Raw genomic sequence first — 23,401 nt, 5'->3', positions numbered from 1 at the left:
GCTACCATTGATGACTGAGAATTGATGATTGGCAGTGGGCCTATAAATTATCTGCCTGACCCACAAGAGAGATCTGGGTGTCTGGTAGGCTAGTGCAACACTTGAGGACAAGTTGAAGGAACCTGCTCCCACCTGAGTTCTCTGTAGTATCACAAACCTATATAAGATTATGGGAGTAACAAAACAGGAAACAGGGATGGGGAAGCCAACCAGTGATTGTCGACATTATTCATTAGTGTGTACCTCTGAATTTGCAGGCAAGCACAAAAGTTGAATAGAGCTATGTTGATGGTATACATTATATAGAACAATAAATAAATAGTTTGATGGTCCAGACTTTCACATGTGTATGTTGACATTCATTGGACTTCAATGCAACATATATAATAATAATATGGTAAAGCATTTGAAAGTGAAATTGCTATCACAAGCTATGGTCAGTTTTGGATTGCTCCTAACAACTATAACTGCATTTCTGAACCGAATTACTTTTTAGTAGATGTCTTAAAAAATACTACTGTTCCTATAACATTTTTGTTTTGAAATGCATTCCAAGGAGGTAGTTTAGATTGCTATGTTTCAGATAACTGCCTTAATATATTTTTAGGGGGGTGGGTACCAAAAGAAGATAAAAAGTTCAACTCCTGCAGACAATTCCTGTACTTTTGTCATGTCATTATGCTTCCAAAGCCCTATCACTGATTGGAAGGTGGGTTATCTGATCAGTAATATACATCTCACAATCTCAGCATGACATTTTTTGGCATGCAGCTTCATCAGCTGGGTAGCAGTGTATCACAGTGTATAATTTTAAGCTGAAGAAGTGATTGGTATTACAATGGAGTGAATTTTGTTGGAGGAGGCTGATATACTTAGCTTCCTTGGCTGTGGAATTCAGAACTAAAGTTCTTGTATCCTGAGTGGGCAAGGACTCGGTGCTGTTTAAAAGAATAATGTGGGACAAAGTTTGAGATCCTTAAAAGCTCCATATTCAAGTTGTTTATCAGACTGACCATATGTAGAAGAGAGGTAGCTGATAGCTGCAGCCCAGTGGTTAAAACAGTGGTTAAAAAGCAGAACTACAACTCCCATTATCCCTTGCTAGCTAGGGATGGTGGGAGTTGTAATCCAACAACACCCGGGGGCCTAAGTTTGAGAAACACTGAGTGAAAGCATAGGTTATAGAGAAGTGAGTGTGGAACAGTGAACTTGGGAGGCATGGGTTCAAATGTCTACACAGCCTGTCACTGTACTGTGGCCTGATTTTCCTACAGGGTTACTGCAAGAATAAAATGTGATAACACTATATCATGCCGGTATAGAAAATATAGGGAGTGCTTGTGATAGCTAATATCAATAATTTTTCTTTTCACACTGGCCAGGATTTGAAGAGCTGCATTAGATGAGCCCAAGGACTGGGCTCTCCCCATTTGATCTTTTTAAAACTTGGAATGGTAGATTCCAACCTGCTTTTGAAACTCTCCTGAATTTCCAGAAGCCTTGTATGGGGTGCACTGTTAAAGAAACACAAATTTATTTTGAAATAAGAGAAGGGCTTCTTCATCTGAAGTCATCTCCCACACTTAAAAATAATAATATTCCGAACCACAATTATTTACTTGAATCAAATAGAAACATCAGCAAACAAATAACTCCAGCCAAAAGAAAAGACTCAGCAACTGCAATGGCATGACGGCATAATATTTTTTTCTCATTATGGGTCTCATCACCATTATCTTAGTTATTCAAAGGACCTGACATCTTAAACAACATCAACCGATAATTGTCTGAACACTTGAATCCATTATTTTTTCATCACATTTCAGCCTTGTACTTTCAGTGATGTTAGCGAGTTGTTTTTCAAGTTATGACATTGGGATATTGTATCCCCAAATCTCAAAAACTGTGGGCACTCCACCAGAGATGAATATATGTGCCCTGCTGGCTATAACTTCTTCAAACCCTAGCACTAGGCCTCTCCCAAAACTGGGGACATGGTACCTAGCAGATACATTAAATCTCATCAGGGCATGATACCATATGTGGATTGTTTTTAATATATTTTCTCTGAAACAGAGCCATTTCATCTTCTGGATGCTCTTTCAGGGACTAGGTGGAATTTCTTCCCCTATAACTCTGTTCTAAACCACCCTAAGAAAGACCAGGTTTCCTGAGGGATCTAATCTAAACGCCCTCAAATCATCATCTTCACCCAAAGCCAAGGAAGGTGTGACAGCTGTTGTAGATTGTTCTCAAATTTCCCTGTTACAAAAGAAATTTGATTGATTTACACACTAGCTAATCTGTCTCTCATTTGTTCTTTTGTGAATCAGCAGATGTTGGTTTAGAAGTCCCTAAGTTGGTACTGTACCTTCCCTTTCTAGCCCCTAAAATTTCTCTTTGTCTGTAGATAAATGAATTATTTCATATGGGAACAAGGTAGGGTTTATTTGGGATTAATTTGGATTGCCATGTTTTCTTCTATACCATAAATATGCAGTGTTTGAACACATTGCAGAGTTTTTCAGTTCTGCTTGAACTTCGTACTCCTAATTTTTCTTCTTCTTTTATTTGACCAGGAGTTAAATAGCTTTAATTACTTGGACCTATATAAACTTGCTGACCTATTTAACCTCACTTTACTGGAAAAAGCGGTGGTTGACTTCTTGGTAAAACACCTATCTGAGCTACAGAAGAACCACCCAGAAGAAGTCCTGACGCTACCATACTGCCTCATCCGAGAAGTCTTGAAGAGTGACCGACTCACGTCACTGAGCGAAGAACAAATTTGGCAGGTAAAGTGCAAAGATAAGTGGAAGTGTATGTTAAACTGTAGGAGGACTAGTACTGTGGACCCTTGAGCATTACAGAAAAGAAAATGATTAAGAACAAATCACGTTTTTCGTGGAAGCAACAGATGAAAATTATTGACGCACAATCTGACTGTGGCTGTGTACTGAGGAATTGTGACCATGTGCAATGGAATGCTGTTCCAGCAGAACTCATGCTTCATGACCAAACCCTTGGGTGGGGGAGAGCTGGGCAAGGATAAAGGTAAAGGTACCCCTGACTGTAAGGTCCAGTAGCAGATGACTCGGGGGTTGCGTGCACATCTCACTTTACAGGCTGAGGGAGCCGGTGTTTGTCTGCAGACAACTTCCGGGTCATGTGGCCAGCATGACTAAGCTGCTTCTGGTGAACCAGAGCAGCGCACGGAAAAGCTGTTTACCTTCCCGCTGGAGCGGTACCTATTTATCTACTTGCACTTTGACGTGCTTTCGAACTGCTAGGTGGCCTATTTTGTGTAATGTCCTAATGCACTGAGTGTCCATCCATGTGTTCTGAAGGTGACCTCTGTTACATCCTTTGGATACCTCTTAGTACATTGGGAAGGGTTGCACCCTTGGTTTTTATATCTGCAAAATATGTTAGTTTGATCTAAAAAAAAATCATTTGGGAGATCACATTCTCTGCTTTGTTGCATAATTGTGTGGTCTAAATTATTAAGATGAGAGACTGTTGTGCTGCCCCTTGGTGTGCAGTGTAATCTGGTTTGCAATGAGACAAAAATGCAGTGCCATCCCTTAAATGTGTTTTGCTAAGGAAGAGATGCAATATAGATATAGATATAATGGAAGCCAGAAAATCTAGTGTAAGCATCTTAAACTACAGTAGCACATAGTATATCTTACACCTCTTGCATTAGTGTATTATTTTCCCAATACTAGCTTATGCTTATTGGAAGTTTGTTGAAGGGCAGGGTTTAAAACAACAACCTCAATGATGATGATGATAAAGGAACTGGTTCATGAAATTTGTATGTCCACATGAACTCCAGTAATTCGCAGATCCTTGGACACCCCCACATCCTATCCCTGAGAATTGGGTGGCATCACCAAGTTTCTGAACTGGGCTACAATGGCAATAGGCTCTTCTTTGCAAGTGGGCACTTCTTACTAGGACATTCTATAGGGCCTATGCATGAGGAGCGTTTTACAGAGTGACTTGGCAGCACCTTAGTATAACCACCTTTGCCCTTCTCAAAGGGGTGAAGGAGGGGTGAATATTCAATCTCAAACTTTTATTGGCATATAGACAAATTTCTGAAAGGTTCAGTACAATAAAATCACTCGGCAAAATCTGAGTCTAACAATTAAAATTGCAAAGAGAGGATCTTTCCCCACACTCAATGGACACTGGGACACATTCTTGTGTAGCAGGACATCAGAACTGGGCCAGATGGAAGGGCTACTTGTGCAAGTGTTTAGAGCAGTGGATGGGTGGTAGCCAGTGTCTTGGTGTTTTACTGTTGTTTTAGAAGGATGGAATAGTGGGTACAGGTGGCGACTATTTTGGGGAAAGGCTCCATTCCTGCCCCCTGTGTGCATTGGTGGAACATGCATAAGCCTGCCTTGCCCCTGTCCCCCGCCCCCCCCATTTTACCCTCTTCTGGGTCCAAAAGGACTGTCACATAGGCAGTTGCACGTCAGTTGAATGTGCACAAAATGGTCGCCACTTGTATACCTTTTTTGAGCAGTGAGCATAAAATTTGTGCCTTCAGGAGAACCATTTAACCATGTTCCAGGGTGTCTAATGCAGCCCTGTATTTTCATAAAATGTGTCTCTCTTCCTGTACTGAAGGACGACAATAGGTGTTTTCTTTGGTGTATTTTAGGTTTCCAGAAAGGAAACCCCCATGAAAAAAAGGGTGTGTATTCTGTAGCTAGCACTGTGTTCCTCGGTGGTTAATGTGCTGTTTTCTGAGTGGCAGCAAACTGTACACTGACCACTTTAGGTGTTATCATAATTGCCTCTCTAACGGTTACTAATGCTGTTACGTAGAATATTTAAGCTATTTTACTGCTGTGGGCAAATATATATATATATATTTCATTCCTGGTCCTCCAGAATGAATTAAGACATACATAAATATTTGCCAATTCAAGCTTTCAGTGGGCAATAAGAAACTGTTTTTGCTTTATCTTAGTAAATAAGTAATTCCCTCATAGTCAACCCAATACAGGAAAATCAAATCAGGCCTGCTCTGTTGCCTCAAGTGTAGTTAAGTTCATCATTTTTGCTAAGGTTATACTGGTAATGCAATATACCATGGAAGAATCTAATATTCTGCCCAGGGTGAAGATTGGGTATGCCAGAGGATTAGTGTCAGGGTGCTTTATAGAAGTGAAACTTGATATACAGGCTGGAGACAGAGCTACAGAATCTCATTAAATTGCTGAATTGTTCATTACTGAGCACTCTCCCTTTAATAAAGTGCTCATTGACTTTGACAAATCCCCATCCCGTGTCTTAAAGGACAACAACAGTGCAGGAGGTGCCAGGAAAGGAAGAGGAAATTGACCCAAATGATTGGGGGGGGGTATGTATTAGGGAAGCTTATGAGGAATATTACTCTTTGGTTACTATAGCACGTTAATCGGTGTGACATTGGCAATGCCATATGTAGCCATGTTGTGTATGCACATGCATGCATGCACAGGAATAAGTCTGATTTAGTATTCCACCCCAAGGCATCATCCCCTGGCTGAGCTTCCAATAAGCATCGGCCAAAATTTTAATGGTGTCTCTCCTCCTTTCTTTTCCCAAGGGCAGGACCCCTGGAGTGGATGGCAATATTGTCTAGGCATAAAGAATTCCTCCACTGTGTCACTGAAGCGATGACTCACAGCCAATGTAGATTCAGGTTTAGGTAGTTAGACGAAAAATATATGTCTGACTTTTTGAACACTATTGAGGTCTGACTACGCATAGAAGTTATCTCAACTAAGCACTGAGCTGCAAGGAATATATAATATATATAGTATATAGTTCTGTATTTTCTTGTTTGCTGTGAAATATGCGCTTCTAGTAATAGTGAGGGTGATGAGGAGGGATGTTGATGATATAAACAAGACTGAAAAGTTTTAAGTGTTTTTAAACCAAAATGCCCTATGTGCATTTAACTAAATGAGAAGACTGAAAGCATTTTATTGATTATATTTCATTTGCTTTCAATAAGAACGTTAAGGCCATTTTCTCCTTATTATCGCAGTCCATAGCAACCATGGGCAAAAGTCACCCTGTTGTGACTTTGGCCTGTGTTAAGCCTGGAGTCTGGGAGTGGGAACCATTTTGGGTGGGTGGGTGTGGGTCCTTATTCCTTTCTCCACTACGCTCTACTGCCAGTATTTAAGACCACATGCAACTGTTCTGATTCACAGGCTCAGAGAAGGGCTAGTGTGAGGGGTTTAATGCAGGGATACAATAGAAGGATGCCCAGAATGCCAGAGGGATCAGTTCTGGTGCTTTCTTAGAATTAAATGTAGACTTACAAACCAACCTGCAGAGCCTTGCTGCCTTTACAGAATCGGGACAGACACCGAAACAGCAAGCGTTTGTCATGACTTGTCTGCACCCAGGAAAACATTTATGCATTAGTTATACATCAGTTTGGCCAGGGCCTCCCATTGGTCCACTTGCTGGCAGTCTCTCTAGGCCAATAACCGTGCATCCTACGCCCACTGATAGGCATAGCATCAAAGCAGGGCAATTAGCATTCGTTACTGATGTTAGCCTTTTATAAGTCCTAACCTGGTCCTTATGTATTTCTTTTAAGGACCATCTTTGCCCATAGTAACCTGTCAGTCTTAAAATTGGCATCAAAAGCCCTGGTCTCTGGTCTTGTGGATGGGTGCACTAGATTCCAGGGACAAGGGCCTTCAAGGCAGTGAGGCAAATCTCTAATCATTTCTAGGATGCTGTTGAAGACCCGCTTTAAAAAATAATTCTGGAAGGCATTTTATGTCCCCCTCCCGATAAATTAATGATAGGCAACCTATGTTCATTTCATTGTTGACCTATTTTTTTTAGTCGTTCTACTTTAGTGTGAGTTATTTGTGTGTGCAAATGTGATATAAATAAAAAAAAAATTAAAACTAACCACAAAGGAAGGATATCCAAATTCACTGATTTTTGTGAAAGAAAGGTTTTTCTTTTCTTCCTTTTTAAGCAGGCTTTGAGGTCTTGCTGTAGATTCCTATATGAAAATCACTTTTCAAAATCTGAAACGACTACTTACCACTACCACTTGTGGGGAGGTAGGTCATCACAGCCCTGAGCTTCATTGAGAAGAAGGGGGTGATATATAAACAATAAAATAATGAGGGTAATGATTATGATGAATCACTGCGGGCACATCAGTTTGACTCTTTCTGGTCATGTGACGATCATTTAGTTCTGCATCAGTGTGGTGGCATTTGACATACTGCCATTGATGCAGCAGTAAGAGACAGGGCTGTCGCGAAGAATTATTTGTCTATAGTACAAGTTCAACCCCCTCCCTTATTGAGTTGCATCTGTAAGATTTCTAATCTACCCAGAGGTCGACACAAGTTTCTTGTTCTGTCCATATATTTATAATTTCAGACTTTTCTCCCTCTCCAAAGATATCTTTCTCTCTCTCTCTCTCTCTCTCTGAAGAAGTGAGGGGGAAACAAGGCATATAGTTTAGTAAGGAAAGAGTGAAGCTAATTTGTGAAGAAGTAATTAGGAGAATCTGAATGTTGTAGCATTGCTGGAGATTAGGAGAAGAATTGTGAAATCTAGCTATGTTAGAGACGGCTTGTCAACTTGAAAGCCACTCTGAAAGTGGATATATATGGGAGAAAACTCTGGCAACATTAACTGTAGATAACAGATAGCAAGTGTGTGTGTGTAGTTAGGCTTTCCACTTTGAGGCTCATGTAATACAAAGCATTTTGTTGTGAACTTGGGCTCTAATAGAGAAGGGAGGATGCAGCCTAAGGGAGGAAAAACACATTTATGTCAGTCGGAAAGTTCTACAAAACAGCCTTGGTAATCATCTATCTGCCAAGACCTTAAGGAAAAGAAGAACCCAAATTGGATGCTGCAACCTGCTGATCAGGAAATGCATGAATGTTCATGCAGCTACCATTACTGGCTCTAATCTCCTGCGGTGCTGAGCTGTAGTCCCTGCCTTGGCAGCTCATAATGTGCTCTGACTGTACATCTGAAATCGGATGTCTGATTATATAGTTATTGAAATGGAATAGAGAAGAAGAAAAGGGTAGTTTTATTGATAATGTTTTGTATCATGACCTTTCCCCAAGGATGCAATTTTAGCCGCACAACAAGCCTGTGAGGGAGGTCAGGCTGAGAAACAGCAACTTGCCAAAGACTGCCCAATGACCATTCATAGCTGAGTAGTTTGAACAGATATTCACCTCCAAACACAACCAAAACACGCTGGACATAATAATCATTAAAAAGCAAAACAAAACTGGCCCTTGCAGGGCCTGATAACCTGTGCAGAAAAACCCTCAAAAGCCACAAATCAGAATTTATGGAGCTAAAGGAATGAAGTGACTAAGAAAAGTGGATAATGGCAGTCTGAGAAATTTGGTCCATGTGCAGGTCTTTCATCTGCTCTGATGGCTGTGTCCGGCTTCTCTGGACCCAAAGCTCAAGAACTGGTAATCTGTCGCTGGAGAGTTTATCTGCCCTTTTGATGTTGCAAGTTACCCACCTGTATTAGTATTTATTTAGTGATTTCCTCCGCCACACTCTTACCCTGTAAAATAAATACTTGAAACATATAGTTAACATTAACATTTTGTCCCCTAACCACAGATTCCAGAGGCAACTAATAAATATAAAATATCGACATAAAATTACAACTATAAACGACAAAGTGCAGCAACCAACAAATTGCAGTTCAAAACTAGCTAATAGTATCAAGCTATTTCTAAAGCTGAAGAAGTAAGCAGCATGTTCTGTTTCTTTGTGAAGCTCATCAAGGAGGAGTCCAGTGGATGGAGCAGAGGAGGGCAGTGGTATGCGGTGAAATTTTCCATAAAGGAACAGTTAGGGCCAGAGGTGCCAGCTTGCGAGGGCAATGTCATGCATGTGACATTGTGACATGCTGACATCACGCACGTGAGCATAGCGCCTCCCTCCCTAAGCCAGTCAGAAGCTTTCTGGGCTTTGCGAAGGAGGTGCCAGAGCTCTGACAGGATGGTGGAGCTTTCTGCCTCCTTCCAAAATCTGGATGGGAAGATAGCAGAATGGATCTTGGACCCAACGGAGCCCCGCACCTCCCTCCCTAAGCCAGGCAGAAGCTTCCCCAGCATGGGGAAGGAGGCACCAGGGAAACATTTAGGGGACCAGCCTAGTCCCCTTAGTCCAGTGACTGCATGCCACTGGAGGAGGGAATAATAAACTCCAGAAGTTGAGAGTACTCTGAGCAGGGTCTTGGAAGAACATATGAATAGAGGCATGCAGGCAGCCTCATAGAAACACAGAGCTCATCAAAGTAGACAGCCTGTGAAATGAAACAAGAAACCATCTGTTGAATGCTTCTGCTACAGATGACAAACTGCATGCGTCCTAGCAATCACAGGCAGCTTTTGCAGGAGCTGAGTGTCTCATTTATTTCAATGGAGGCATGAAATCCACGAGTGAATGTAACCTGAAAAGGGTATCACAATTAGCACTTGGCTTGGTTTTTAAAAAATGTTTTCTTTCCTTACCCTCCCACTTCCCCCGCCCCCAGCAGCTGCACTTCATGCTGCACCAGAGCCTACTTCTGAATTTCCCCCTGAAATTTCACAGGTAACTTTTTAAGGGCAGATAATAGGGTCACAAAGAGTCGGACACGACTAAACAACAATAGGAAAGAAATAATAATGTATACGGCAGTTACTTTTAACTCTGCAGTAGCATTCTGCTGTGTCTCTCTAAAGCACAGACTCAACATCACAAGGTATGAACTTAAAATTTGAATTTTAATATTGCATCCTCAAAAATGACAGCACCAATAAAGTCAGCAGATTGCTCCATGCTCCACTTTCTGTTGTGTTGCCCCCAAACAGAATCTGATATTGTTTTAAAAATACTAGCAAAAAGTGGGAATGTTTGTTAAAGTAGCTGTATTGTTGTTTACCTTGTGTGTTCACATTTATTTTTTACCTTTTTTATGCCGGTTAAAAATCACAGTCTGCTCTGAGCTTGAGGAATATTGGGTTGCTTGACATGCAGATAGGTTTGAGATGAATGTCCCTCATGATTGGTGTAGTGGCAGCTGATGTGGCAAAGAGACCACTGTTTGCCTTGGAAGAAGCCCCTAGGGAGTTCTCTTCCAGGTAAATGGCTGCAGGTTCCCCAAATAGTTTCTGTTGATATAGGCAGGAGAAGCACCATCAGAAATTTGAGATTAAGCTGAAGGAAGCAAACTAGTTTGGAAAGAGACAGTGAAAAGACAGACATAACTGACATATGTGCAGAAGCATTATAGATTTTGCCAAAATTATGGAAATGGCGATGGATGCTATTGAAGAGGAAGACTTCCCCTCTTACATCAGGGCTCCAGTAGCCATTGGAGACTTTGCTAGGACCAACTTACACCTCTACCCAGCAATCTACAGCAGGTGGTCACTGCCAGCCATTCAAAAATTGAGTCTATGGGATGAGAAACTGGAAAGACTGCTTCGCAAAAGATAATTTGCTATGGTGCTCTCCAGCCTTAAACAGCTGCTATACCCCATTCTGTCAGTAGTTAGAACATGTTTGATCATGGAATTGCCCTTTGCATGTCCGACAGTAATTTCCACTGGTTGCGATCCAGTTGAGCCTCTTTAAATCCCACTGATTTCTGTAAGGGAGAGGGAAAGGCATACTATTTACCATAGGAATTAAAGGGGCTTTAAAAAAATGTTTAGCTTTGACTTGGTTGTGCCCATCTTATAATAGCTTCACTGCATTGACACTCCTGTGAGAAGTAAACAGAGGGCTCGTGGATAGGATGTAGAATTGTTTGTATATAAAAGGACATGGAAAGGTGGGTTCACTTAATTGACTGTGTACAGAATGCATATAAAATTATGGGATGTGAATATCTTTCAGCATCAGCCTCCTTACACTTGCCCTTCTTTGGGTAGAAATGATACAAATTAATCTCTGCTGCTAAGCCTCCTTTTGTTTTGCTGCATTGACCTGAATGCTGATATACTGTAGAGGTGTATGATTGGCCAAATATCTGATGCAGCTCAAGAACACAAAGTAAAGGGTCTTGCTGCTCGCCACTTGAAATACCTACTCTGTTCAGCAGTACAAAAAGGTTTTCTTTGATTTATGTTTTTCGTGCTTTTATTTCAATAGCTGCTGGAATCTCAGGGAACCATGTGGTCGAATTATGCAGAGCTGTGCGAAAGAGTTTAGGAGTTGAGACTTGAGTGGTTTAGGTATAACTGGCATATTATGGGCCTCTTTAATGAAAATTAGTTCTGATTTGACTTGTTTTAAGGTTGTAAGCCATGCAAATAAAATTTAAGCAATTTAAGCTTATATATTTGTGTGCCTATATATAAAATTGCAAATTTTGGATTGGATGCAACCTAACCAAATGCTTAAATATTAGTATGTTGAACAAAATTGCTGACTTCTAATTGGGTTAAGAAATGATCTTTGCCTTGAGTTTTTCCAAAGATGGAAAGCAGTGTAAATGTGCGTATTTAAAACTGGGTATGACAATAAATTGGTTAGGAGGAAATATTTAGAAAAGACCTTTGCCCATCAATTATTGCTGCTGTTATTCCACACACCCTCCCTACAGAAAACCCTCCTGTCACTGTGAAGGTTGTTAGCTATAATAAACTGCCCTGCTAATCAAACAGTACTGAAAGGTGAGGTCATTGCAAATCTTCAGTCATTTTGCGCCTTTTCAAGAGTGAATTTTGTTAAAATTATGCTGAATACACACTTAAAGCCTCCACTTGGAGGAAGGGGGTGGGGGAAACCCTACCTGTGTTTTATAACTCTGCACTGTCAGAACTCATAATAAGTCAAATATTCTTTCTGAGGTACTCATAAGGGGGGGGGGGACCTGTAAATTTAAGAGTAATTTCAGATTGTAAATGAAAAAGAGAGGCACGACTGTTCATTTGCACCAATCATGCCTTCCTTTCATCTGCTCTGATTAGGCCTGGTGCGGTTTCATCAAACTACTCCATCACTGAGCTGTCACTCCAGCCGTCTGTTGATTGAAAACAATCAGGGCTCTGATGGCACAATTATTCTGACCCTTTAACTAGAGGCTGCTGTGATAATGAAAGGTTGATTATGATAGTTTGTGCCTCTTTCAGTTTGCCAAGAAGGTTAATTTGGGCATCAGACGGATGTTTAATGGGCGCTTGCTGGCTACACTGAGGTAAATGAGAACGTGCAGCCTTAGATATTGCACGGATATAGTTTGGCTGTCAATCATTGTCATTTTGAGTTTGTGCCTTGCACTCAGGAAATCGCATTTTATTTTTTTTCCTTGAGATTTAATTTATTCTGTGCCCTGAGGAAGTTCTTTCACTCTATGACCTTCGCTTTAGCTTTCTCTGCCTTTTTTTTGCTTCTCTTCTTCCCCTCAGATTGTGCTCAAAGGCACAACAGATTGAACAGAACACTCCTTTTAATTTTCTCTTTAGCTTAGCATAGTTGTTTATCACCTGTGTCTAACGTATTTTTACTTACACACACACACACACACACACACACACACTTTGGAATAAGAATGTAGAAAACTAATCTGCACCATATTTTAAATAACTGCATGTCTCATAGGATGTTGTTAAGGCTGTGTGAGGTGGTGTGTAAATGTGTGTGTGTGTATTTTTCTATAGCAGGCCGAGGCAGTGTGTAAATGCTAGCTGAGGGAAGAGGCAGGACAACATGGTAGCTGCCACAGTTTGCACCCATGGTTTGTTGCGATGCTGGCTGCCATTGCTTATGATACAATGCAATGTAGTTTTAGTATGTTGATCTTGGAAGATCCTGCCCTTGTATGTGAAATAGTATGCAGGTGACCTTCAGCCTGATCAGCAGGTGTGCTTTTTATAATAATTGCAGCTCCACTCCATCAAATCTAATCTGGACACAACTAGTTCCCACTGAAATCAATGGAACTAAAGTCATGATGGGGTTGTTCCATTGTCTTCAATGGGAACTCAGGGCTATGGACTTTTTCTGCATCCAATGCAGCTACCAGATAATCATAGGGTTTGTTTCATGGTTGTACAATAACTGCATTCATAATGTTGCATGAAAATGTTGCAGGTAGATACACTAATTTGCTTCTATTTACTACCTATTCCCCCCCCCCCCATTTTTAGCTCATCCAAAAAGAAACTCTGTTTAAGTCATGGCAAATTATAATGATTCCAAGCTCCTTGGCTTCTCCAGTGCTTTGTGCTTCTTGCAGTATATTCTATTTTACACATATCTAGTAGTAGGAAAGTAAAGTGTAGTTGATTATGCACGCATGCACAAGGCTTTTACAAGCAGGCAAGGACACAACTGAGAACAGGGCACACTTGAACTTCAGAACATGGCCATAGTCTCCTTTTTTCTGTATTCTAACAGATTGATTTCCAATATGATATATGCTTTTTAGTCATTGTGGAATGGTGCACCATTTCCTGTGTTTTGTCATGCAGGGTAACTCTCCCTTGTGGGTTCAGAAAAACACCAGTGAGCTAAAAGCCAACACAGCTCTGTTATCATACATAAACTCTACTGATAGTCGTAATTATTTTAGGAAAGATGAAGGGATGTTTTTATGTATGCATCTGATGAAATTTGGGAGTATAATTTGTTGTTGATAAGGCAATGCAAATGTACTTTTAGGGAATGCAAGCAGTCTCACACTGAATTGTGGCTAATGCAGATAACTTCATGTCCCCCCCCCCCTTTCCCTTCTAGCTAGCTGTGAGGTGGCTAGAACACAATTGCCGTTACCAATACATGGATGAACTTCTCCAGCATGTTCGGTTTGGGCTTATGGACGTGGACACCTTGCATACAGTAGCCCTCTCTCACCCTCTTGTCCAAGCTAGTGAAACCGCCACAGCACTGATCAATGAGGCCTTGGTATATCACCAGAGTATCTATGCACAGCCAATATGGCAGACCAGAAGGACAAAACCTCGCTTCCAGTCAGACACTCTTTACATCATTGGCGGGAAGAAACGGGAGATCTGCAAAGTTAAAGAACTTCGATACTTCAATCCTGTAGACCAGGATAACGTTTATATAGCAGGGATTGCAAACTGGAGTGAGCTGGCTCCCATGCCGGTAGGAAGAAGCCACCACTGTGTTGCTGTAATGGGAGATTTCCTTTTTGTAGCAGGTGGCGAAGTTGAGCATGCCACCGGCCGCACTTGTGCAGTACGGACTGCTTGTAGATACAACCCTCGAAACAATTCTTGGGCTGAAATAGGTCCAATGAAGAACTGCCGGGAACATTTTGTGTTGGGAGCTGTGGACGAATACCTCTACGCAGTCGGAGGTAGAAATGAGCTGCGTCAAGTGTTGCCTACGGTGGAGCGCTACTGCCCTAAGAAGAACAAGTGGACTTTTGTTCAGTCCTTTGACAGATCCCTTTCCTGTCATGCGGGATATGTTGTGGATGGTCTCCTTTGGATATCAGGTAGAAAATGTTTCATTTCAGCCATTTGCGCGATGACAAAACACTGTCAGTGGAGAGTTGGTTTTAGGAAACTTGTCTTGGAGAAGATGGGTCTAGCTTTCATTCACCAAAGGCCAAAGTTTAAGAAACCAAGTTAGGATGCAGAAAGGGGTGGGAGAGTTAGTATAGTGATTAAGAACCACAAGTAGTAAATACAAAGGAAAGGGCAGCTAAAGAAAGGGGGATATAATCAAGGTGCAGCGTTTGGTTTTGAAAAAGAACAGTTAAAATTGAAATTAAAAAAGCTTTATACTGGGACTTTTGGGGTAGGGAGAAAATGTTTGTATACTTACACCCTTGATGTAATTATGATTACTGTGCACACATTTTTTATACAGCTCAGCAGAAGAATGATGGCACTGAGGAAAGCCATGGTTTAGAATAAATTGAAGTATAAGAAAGTAGATAACAACAAAAGTGAACTAAACACATAGTTGTATTGGGGAAGAAAGATAGTGAACTTAGGAATGGGAGTATTGTTTTCCAAAAGTGAGAATGTTTTATACATATTTCTAAGTATTGTACAGAAAAGGAATATTGAAATAACACTCATATCCATAAAGTTGGTCGGTTTTAAATTTAGAGTTGGGGCGATACTTTTGGTGTGTCTTTCTCTTGGGGGATTTTTCAGACACCCCCCCCCCCCCAGTTTCTAAAGATGCTGCTAGGGAAATGGAGTCTAAGGCTTTTTATGGATGTTCTCCCCTCCCTTTGTATTGCAGAGTAATAACAGGGATATGTTAGAAATGCATTCTGTAGTTATGTTCTGCACCTGTTGACTGGTAATTTTGAGGTTTTATAGAATGCTAAATTTTGCAGTTTCTGAAAAGTGTTTGATCTGGCTTGCTCACAAAGAGATGCATACTTTTCATGCTTTCAGTTTTCAAGCAAAATAGCCTTGAAATGCACCAGAACCATTATGGTTTTGTGTTTAATGATCTTTTTCTGAATGAAGAAATATATTGGTTAGGGCTAGACCATTTTTTCTTCTTTCAGGGTTTAGAATGATGTTATAGTTCATATTGCAGCACCTGAAAGGAAGAAGAAAATGCTCTAAGTCTAACCGGTATATTTTGCAGGACATTCGATTTCTCCTCCTCTCACTGCTGTCTTTACACTTTGGCAAACTTTGTAAAGGCCGCAAGCTCCAATTCTTTGCCTCTCTCCTAATCTGTAAACAAGCTAAGATTCCGCATGAGGTTGGGTGGGCAGGAAGGGGTGTGTGTGTATGTGTCAGAGTGTGAGAGAAAATTCTTTGTAGATGAAGTTGATGGGACTAAATTGGCTTAAATCCAAGTATGTCAAGCTAGCTCATTCTAGGATAATTAAATTGAAGAATTTCCCAAGTCTCCTGAAGCTTCTGCAGCATCAGTACTCACCCTGAACTGCTGATATGCAAACAGCACAAGCTCTTTGTTGTTTAACCAGCACTGTGTTATCCGAAACAAATTTTGGTGTATAATTATATGGGAATTTATAGTCAGTGTAGCTGAAAGACGTATGTCAGTGCCATATACAGTCGTACCTCGGGTTACAGACGCTTCAGGTATCAGACGCTTCAGGTTACAGATTCTTCAGGTTACAGACTCCGCTAACCTAGAAATAATACCTCGAGTTAAGAACTTTGCTTCAGGATGAGAACAGATATCGTGCTGCGGCAGCACGGCAGCAGCAGGAGGGCCCATTAGCTAAAGTGGTACCTCAGGTTAAGAACAGTTTCAAGTTAAGAATGGACCTCCAGAACGAATTAAGTTCTTAACCCGAGGTACCACTGTATACACCTGGCTGTGGCAGGATCTACTTAACCCCAAAAGAACCCCCAATACATTATTCTCTCTCAAAATTCTGGGTTCAAGGTCTTTCTAATCAAAATGTCATGTTTTCTTTAGTCTTTGTTACGTTTAAACAAAATGCCGAAGGTTTACATTTCATAATAATGGCTTACAGTATGAGATACACGAGATGACAGGGGAAAGCATTGCTAAAAGTGCAGCTATTCCAAGGGTCTGTTTGGTCCTGCAGCCCCTTTCACAAGTGGTTAGACAAATGCTCCAAGAGAGCATGCCGTGAGAGGGCCCCCTCCTGTCGACGGCATGCGGGGAAATACTTGACGTTCCTTTTCACTACCTTGCTAATGGACATGGCGAGAATGCTAATTCTGTTCCTCATATTAGGTCAAGGTTTCCATGTTTTAAAAGACATTTGCCAATTGGGAGCATGAGAGCACACATCCCTCCCCCCCCCCCCCACTTGCATTATGCATTAATACAACAGGCACAATATATGATCTCCGTCAGCTTCCTCCTCTGTGTTGCACTTAGGGAATTCAGTAGGAAGGGTGGGGACAAAGCTGGAATCAGTGGCTTCCACCTGCCATTGGCTTTGGCTCCACCTCCTGTTCTCCCCCCCTGTCCCAATGGGTACCAGCCACCACTGCTTATATGTTTGAAACCAACAGCGGATATTTGCTTCTTACGCAGAATCCAGACTTTTTCCCTCAAGGAATGTTTTTGCTTTTCCATCCAAGGAGATCACATTTTCCCAGCACTCATACTGCAATGGGGGAAAACGCTTCTTTTGACAACCAAATCTTGGGGATTTCGAAAGTTGTGGCATCACTGGTGACTAGCAACGCATCTATCCCCTCTTCCTCAGTCCGTCTCCTTTCCCATTTCATGAAATTGCATAGGAAAGGCTTTCATGAATCGCATCTTTCATCCCAAGCTGTTTTAAAATCTTTTAGTTGATTATTACATTGATATTCCACTGTTCTTATAAAAAGCTAAATGTGGTGTACTTGCTTCTCCTCTCTCCATTTTGTCCTGCGAGGAAGACTGGGCAGAGACAGCAACTAGCCCAAGGTTAGTTGCTGAGGGGAGATTTGAACCCTGGTCTCGCAGTCCTAGTTCAACACTCTAACCCAGGGTTTCCCAAACTTGGATCCCCAACTGTTTTTGGACTACAACTCCCATCATCCCTGACCAATGGTCTTGCTAGCTAGATGGGAGTCACAGTCCAAAAGCAGCTGGTGTTTGGGAAACCCTGTTCTAACCTGTGCACCACATTCAGAAACGGATTGTCCATTATTACAGTCAATGCATTTCCGACTGCTGGATGCAAACATCAGAGCACAGATATTCCTACAAGCTTCCACAGTGTAATTTTGGCCACAGTTGCAGACAGAATGTGAGCCTACATTGAACCTGGCTCTGACCTAGCAAAGCACTTAATTTACACCCTTATTTTCTCTTGTAAAAAGCCGCCCTCCCTCTTGTCATGCCTTCAGTCCATCAGATATCATGCTATATAGTGCTAGTACAGGGATGGAGAATCTCTGGCCCATGGGCTAATTTTGGTCCACCAGGGGGTCCAGTTTGGGCCACAAGGACTTGTCCCACAAACTACATCCAGCAGGAGGGCAGGGTTCCATTTTGCCTTGCTGTGCAAATAGCTTACAGCAAAACAGGATTAAGCACCCCAACTACCAACTGAAGAACAGGGGCTAAATTCTGATTAGAGACAGGAGGTTTATGGAAATTTTGAAGACATGGGAAGGGGGATATCTGTCCCCCTCCCTTAGTTTTTTCTCAAAGAAAACAAAATTTTTGGGGAAAAAATGCGGTACTTTTTGGAGCAATTTACATATAGAAAGTTATTTTGTTACTTTAGAGACAAAAATGATTCCCCACTGCTGTGCTAGTCCAAGTATAGCACTACAAATCATACGTTTTTTAGTGCTATGGTGCAGTTTGATGAGCTTTGAAAAAGCAGGTCTGAAATATTTTTCACATGAAATTAAGCAACTGTTCCTAATACTTCCACAACAAATGAATGAAAAGGCACACACACTGAAATTCGGCTGATGGCCAGTTCAAAAATAGGTAGGGAAATGACCCACCCATACATAGTATGGTTGCCAAGAGGAAGTTATAGTGGTGGTGAAGGTTCAATGGCATTCAGAAACAAAGGAACACAAACAACTGAAGCAGGATACTGTACTACTTGCAGAGGCTAGGAATGAATGGTATACTCCGTAAACAACATATTTCATGGCATCAGAGACAGGATTCTGGTCTGAATAGATCACTAATCCAACACAGCGAAGTTGTTCTCATGCGGTGCATTATTTATCCCAGTAGTTGTATATAAATTCAGCCAGCAATCAGCGAGCCAAAAAAATTACAATCGCTTACTGATACATTTTTCTTCTCCTGCATTTGAAATCCTATGAGCTATTTACAGGTTGCTTGACTTCTAAAAGACTTTATTATAGACTTTATTTTTAAACGCACCCGGATATCATCTCCACTGATATTATCATTCTCCTTTTGGAAAGCAGCACAGGGAAGTAAAAGCAATTGCCTTTTGATTGTCCCATTTTATGATGGAAAAACATCACTTTTTCTGGTACCATTTAAACTTTTATTTTTCTGCTATTTTTTAAAAAAGACATTTTATACCTATTCCTCCATTGCCTAGAGTATTCTTAAAATGGTCGTTTGTGGGGGGCATTATGGGCTTGTTAAATTTAAATTTTGGTAGGTTGCTTTTTATATCTATATAAAAAAAGAACAACAGCCCTGAAACTTTTCCACTGTAGCACTTCAAAGTTAGGATAAACTTGGTTTTTTGAAAATTGATGCTGATAAGAAATGGCATAGTTAATGGCAGATGAATCTATAGAAAGCTGTTAAGATGCATATTCCTCCCCTGGGGAGAAGGTGGCGGTTAAGGGGAGATGGGGGAGAGGAGAGAGAGCAAAACTGCCAATCTATAAAATATACTTGTTGGCAGAGAATCTTCCTGCAAATGCGGTGATTGCAGGGGGGCAGTGGAACAGCATGTGGCAGCCTAACCTAAGAGCAGTCAAATCAGCTTGATGACTTTCAAAGCCAGGAATTCTGCTGGAGGCAAGGGTATTTGATCTGAGGGGGGAAGGGAGGATTAAAACATATAGAGGCTGTGCTATTAATTCCAGGTCTATTTTTCTGTCGTCAAATCTGTATGTAAATCCATAGCATCTCATTTTGGCAAATGAATCTTTTTTTAAAAGGGGGGGGGGGGGCAGAAAGAAGGCAAAGGGAACGTAATGGCTTTAAGGTGTAGGTATGTGTGTGCACGTGAGAAAAATTAAACATGCGGAAGGGAAACATCCCCGGTACCAAGAAATGCACGTTTTATGCTTCCACGCCAGTGTGAAGACCCAACCGGACAAACGCCTATGGCGAAAGTATCCTTTGAATTTGCATGATTCTTGTGCTGTGGACAGGCTTATATAGCAGGTATTTTAGTACAGATCATCGGCTGGGTTGAGAGAGGAGCTAGATTTTAGTTACCCATCATTTTGAAATGAAAATACCTTGTACCTTTCTGTCAGCCTGCCCGCCCTTCTGCTTCTCTGTTTCCACACTCTTTCCTGTCTCTCCGGCCCCATAACCCAACCCAACCCAACCCAAGGTCTGGGTTGAAGATTCTGGCCAAAGGTCCAGACGGAATCAGATCCAGCCCAATGCCTTTTTTCCCCTCCACCAAAGTTGTGGCAGTTGCCATGAAGAAGTCAAAAACCCCAAAGGGGCCCAATTTGTCTTGAAGGATGAGAGGAACCCTCCCTTTGGCTACGTCAAAATCTCAGGATACCCTGGTAAAGGGGTCTGGGTTGAAGATTCTGGCCAAAGGTCCAGACAGAAGCAGATGGGCCATTAGGACTTCCATCTGGTGGCCTTGGAGGGGTCATCCTTAACCTAGGACCGACCCTTGTGAATAATAATCTAGTAGTTGGGCTGAATGATTCAGGATACATACCCAGTGGCTATGCCAAAGCCTTCTGTCATCTGTAGTGGCCAGTTAAATTCCAAGATCTTGTCATGTTCTTTTGTTGTTCCTAAGTTACTACCTCTTCCTAGCTCTCGAGACACAATGCGCATGGGCCTGCAAATGGCAACACGGAAGTGTACCAAATAGGCTACACCTGATTTGTCTCAGTACATGTTTGTGACAGACAGTGGGGATGGAGAAAAAGCTGTGCCCTTCCTAAAATTAATTTACATTGGGGCAATGAGAAATTACCTTATACCAGCAGACATTGTGCAATTTCTCCCTCTAATGTTCACTAGCATTCTGCAACATCACAGAAGTTCAGTCAGCAGGATAGGTGGCTACAGATGACATTGTTTTTAGCATATATTATGATTAGATGTATTTTTATCCTGACACTTCTCCAAGGTTATGGTACCGCACAGGGTCGCCCCACCCTAATATAATATACCTTGAATTTAATCTTAGGACAGCCCTATTCTTCCAGATGTCTTGCATATATTTGTGTCATCATGCAACATATTACTGCTGTCCTTACTTTAACTGTGTTTGTTCAGAGGACCTCTCTTAGCAGAAGAAACAGAATGGTGACCTTCAGGTACTCTTCAGTATTCAAAGGGTGCGACTTATTTTGCCTAGTTGTGGTTTGTGGCACATGAACCAACATGGGCATATTGTTTAACTTGCCACTGGAGAAATAAGGATGTTAGAAAGTGAAACTTGACAAATTCCTTTTTGCATGTAGCATGGAAAAAATTGCAGTATGCTTCCTAATGGTAGATAATTTGCTTTAATGCACTCCCAACTGTGTTTAATGTTCGTGTAACACTGTAAACATCTGTTACAGGAGGAGTAACAAATACTGCACAATATCAGAACAGGCTAATGGTGTATGATCCTTCACAAGTAAGTTTATATATTACAAGTATTTATTTAAACACAAAGAATGCAAACTATGTGAGTAAATGCACTATCAAATGAGTAAAGCATCTCATTCCAAACAACAATAGCTTAGATGATATAAAAGCGCAGCTCCTGCGCATTGGCAGATCCTGGTAGGCCTTAAGAGAGCCCTGTTTTCCCTTGCTCTTTAGTATGCAAGGAAGCAGCTCACCAGGACAGTCTGGAAATAGGTGACCCATATGTGTCTTAATATCCACCATCCAGCCGTCTCGGTCCCTGCAATGTATGTTACTTGAGCGCTGAAGCTCATGGTGAAGGAAGATACAGGAAGTTTATGCAAAACCTGTATTCCAGTCTGCCTTAGCACTGATGAGAGATGGGTATCCTTGATCCCTATGATCCTGCCATCGGTTAGTGCGGCATCCTTATTGTGAGGCAAATATCATGACCTTAGTATCTATAAGCTAATAGTTGGAAATGTAAAGACTCCTGCTGGTATTAGCATCTTTCCCAGGCCAGCTCATTGGGATTTCCCAGCTGAGAAGCCTGAAGTTGAACCTTGGATTATTTAAGTGAGCCAAGTCAACCCTTGGGCCTCTTGCACTTAGAACTATTAATCATTTTTTTAAAGTGCCACAAATAATGTTAACAGGCTGAAAGCTGGTGAAACTAACGGTTCTCTGTATGCATACACACCTATCACTTCATTTTCAGAGGCAGGTTCTAGTGGAATGTCAGATGCTAGGAACAAGTAACGTACATAGTTGTCAGCTTCATGCTTTCAGAGGTATCTTGCAGGTTACTGATGGGCCTTGGATCTGATCTAGAAAGGTAGCTATTAACATTATGATCTATGCATATGTGGTGGCACACAACCCATCTAAGCAGAAGTTTTTAAACCCATCTAAGCAGAAGTTTTTAAACCCATCTAAGCAGAAGTTTTAAAAGTCAGTGTATTATCTGTCATAGGAATCTGCATTATAAGCCAGATCACACTATTTGTCCATCTCAACTGCCCCAAACACTTTTTAGGAAGGCTGTAATTCTTAAAACACAAAAGCCACAGTCCAACTGAGACTTAAGTGTTCTGATGCCCGTTGAGATCAGTGGGGTTATGTAGACTTAGCTATGTTTTGGAATGCAGCCAAGTGTATATTAGTGCAACTTTCTGAGGAACCTTTAGACCAGATTCTTAATCATTCAGTTAATATTCTTCTCCTAATGAAATAAAAACCAGTTAAAAGAACCTAACAACACATAAGAGGTAAAGGCAGTTCTGTATCTTGTTCTTCTCCTTGTGTCATGGTTGGAACAGTGTTCTGAAATCTTGAACTCCCATCTGCTACCAGCCTCCCTGTAGTCCAGCAGCTGGGGACACCAGGTTAGGGAAGAATGGGTGGAAATGCAGGGCTTCAGAGACCTGAGTTCAAAAGCCCATTCAGCCACATGCTCACCGGATGACCTTGGGCTGGTCACTTTATCTCTGCCTTGCCTACCTCAAACATGGCTGACAGGATAAAATAGAGTGGAGAGGAAAGAATGACCTACACTACCTTGAAGAAAGGCTGGATGCAAATGTAGCAAATGTTTACTGAAAATAAATAATATTTGGTGCAATTTGCCTTATAATATGACATTTGTGCACTTCCATTTCACATCGTTGGTGTTGATGGAGAAACACAATGTGGTGCAAGTTCCACTAAATCAAAGCTTTCCAAACTGTGTCTCATGACATGTTAGTGTGTCGGCTGCAGTGTGTAGTTGTGTTGTGTGAACACTCCCTGCGCTCCTCCCGGTGCTAGAAAGGGGTTAGTTTAACCTCTGGTTTTTGCTAATAAAACTGAATTACTGTGTTGCAAAATGACACCTAAAAGGTGTCACCGACATGAAAAGTTTGGAAAGCTTTGTATAATTTCTACTTCCAGCTTTAGACAGATTTCATGCATTCTTTAGTCCCATTTGCTGGCAAAATAGTGATTTGTGATTACAGAAAAGGGGCTTGATTTTAGCAGTGCATTGAGCCACCTTAAACCCCTTAGAAGTACCTGCATTTCTTGCACCAAAACCTAGCCCAGTTGACTTCTCTCTGTATGAAGCCTAGGATTTGTTTTGCATGCAAATGTTTGTCAACAGCAGTTTCAGCCTCACGATGAA

The 23,401-nt window shown here is 41.4% G+C and overlaps 1 protein-coding gene across 7 annotated transcripts in view; it reads left to right on the top strand.

Annotated features, from left to right (window-relative positions):
* KLHL32 (kelch like family member 32) overlaps positions 1-23,401 on the top strand; it is a 68,671-nt gene that overhangs the window by 38,188 nt on the left and 7,082 nt on the right. For 2 of the 7 annotated variants that reach the window (XM_028723010.2, XM_028723011.2), the window contains 3 exons: positions 2,580-2,795; positions 13,765-14,491; positions 21,192-21,250. In XM_028723010.2, coding sequence (XP_028578843.2) covers positions 2,580-2,795; positions 13,765-14,491; positions 21,192-21,250 — 1,002 coding nt within the window. Of the gene's footprint in view, positions 1-2,579; positions 2,796-13,764; positions 14,492-21,191; positions 21,251-23,401 lie in introns of those variants that run through there. The other 5 variants (XM_028723012.2, XM_077926147.1, XM_028723016.2 and 2 more) reach the window with 5 other exon arrangements.

This window comes from Podarcis muralis, chromosome 3 (genome assembly GCF_964188315.1).
Source record: "Podarcis muralis chromosome 3, rPodMur119.hap1.1, whole genome shotgun sequence".
NCBI lineage: Eukaryota > Metazoa > Chordata > Lepidosauria > Squamata > Lacertidae > Podarcis > Podarcis muralis.
The sequence above is the reverse complement of the archived record's forward strand: the minus strand, read 5'-3'. Positions and strand labels throughout refer to the sequence as shown.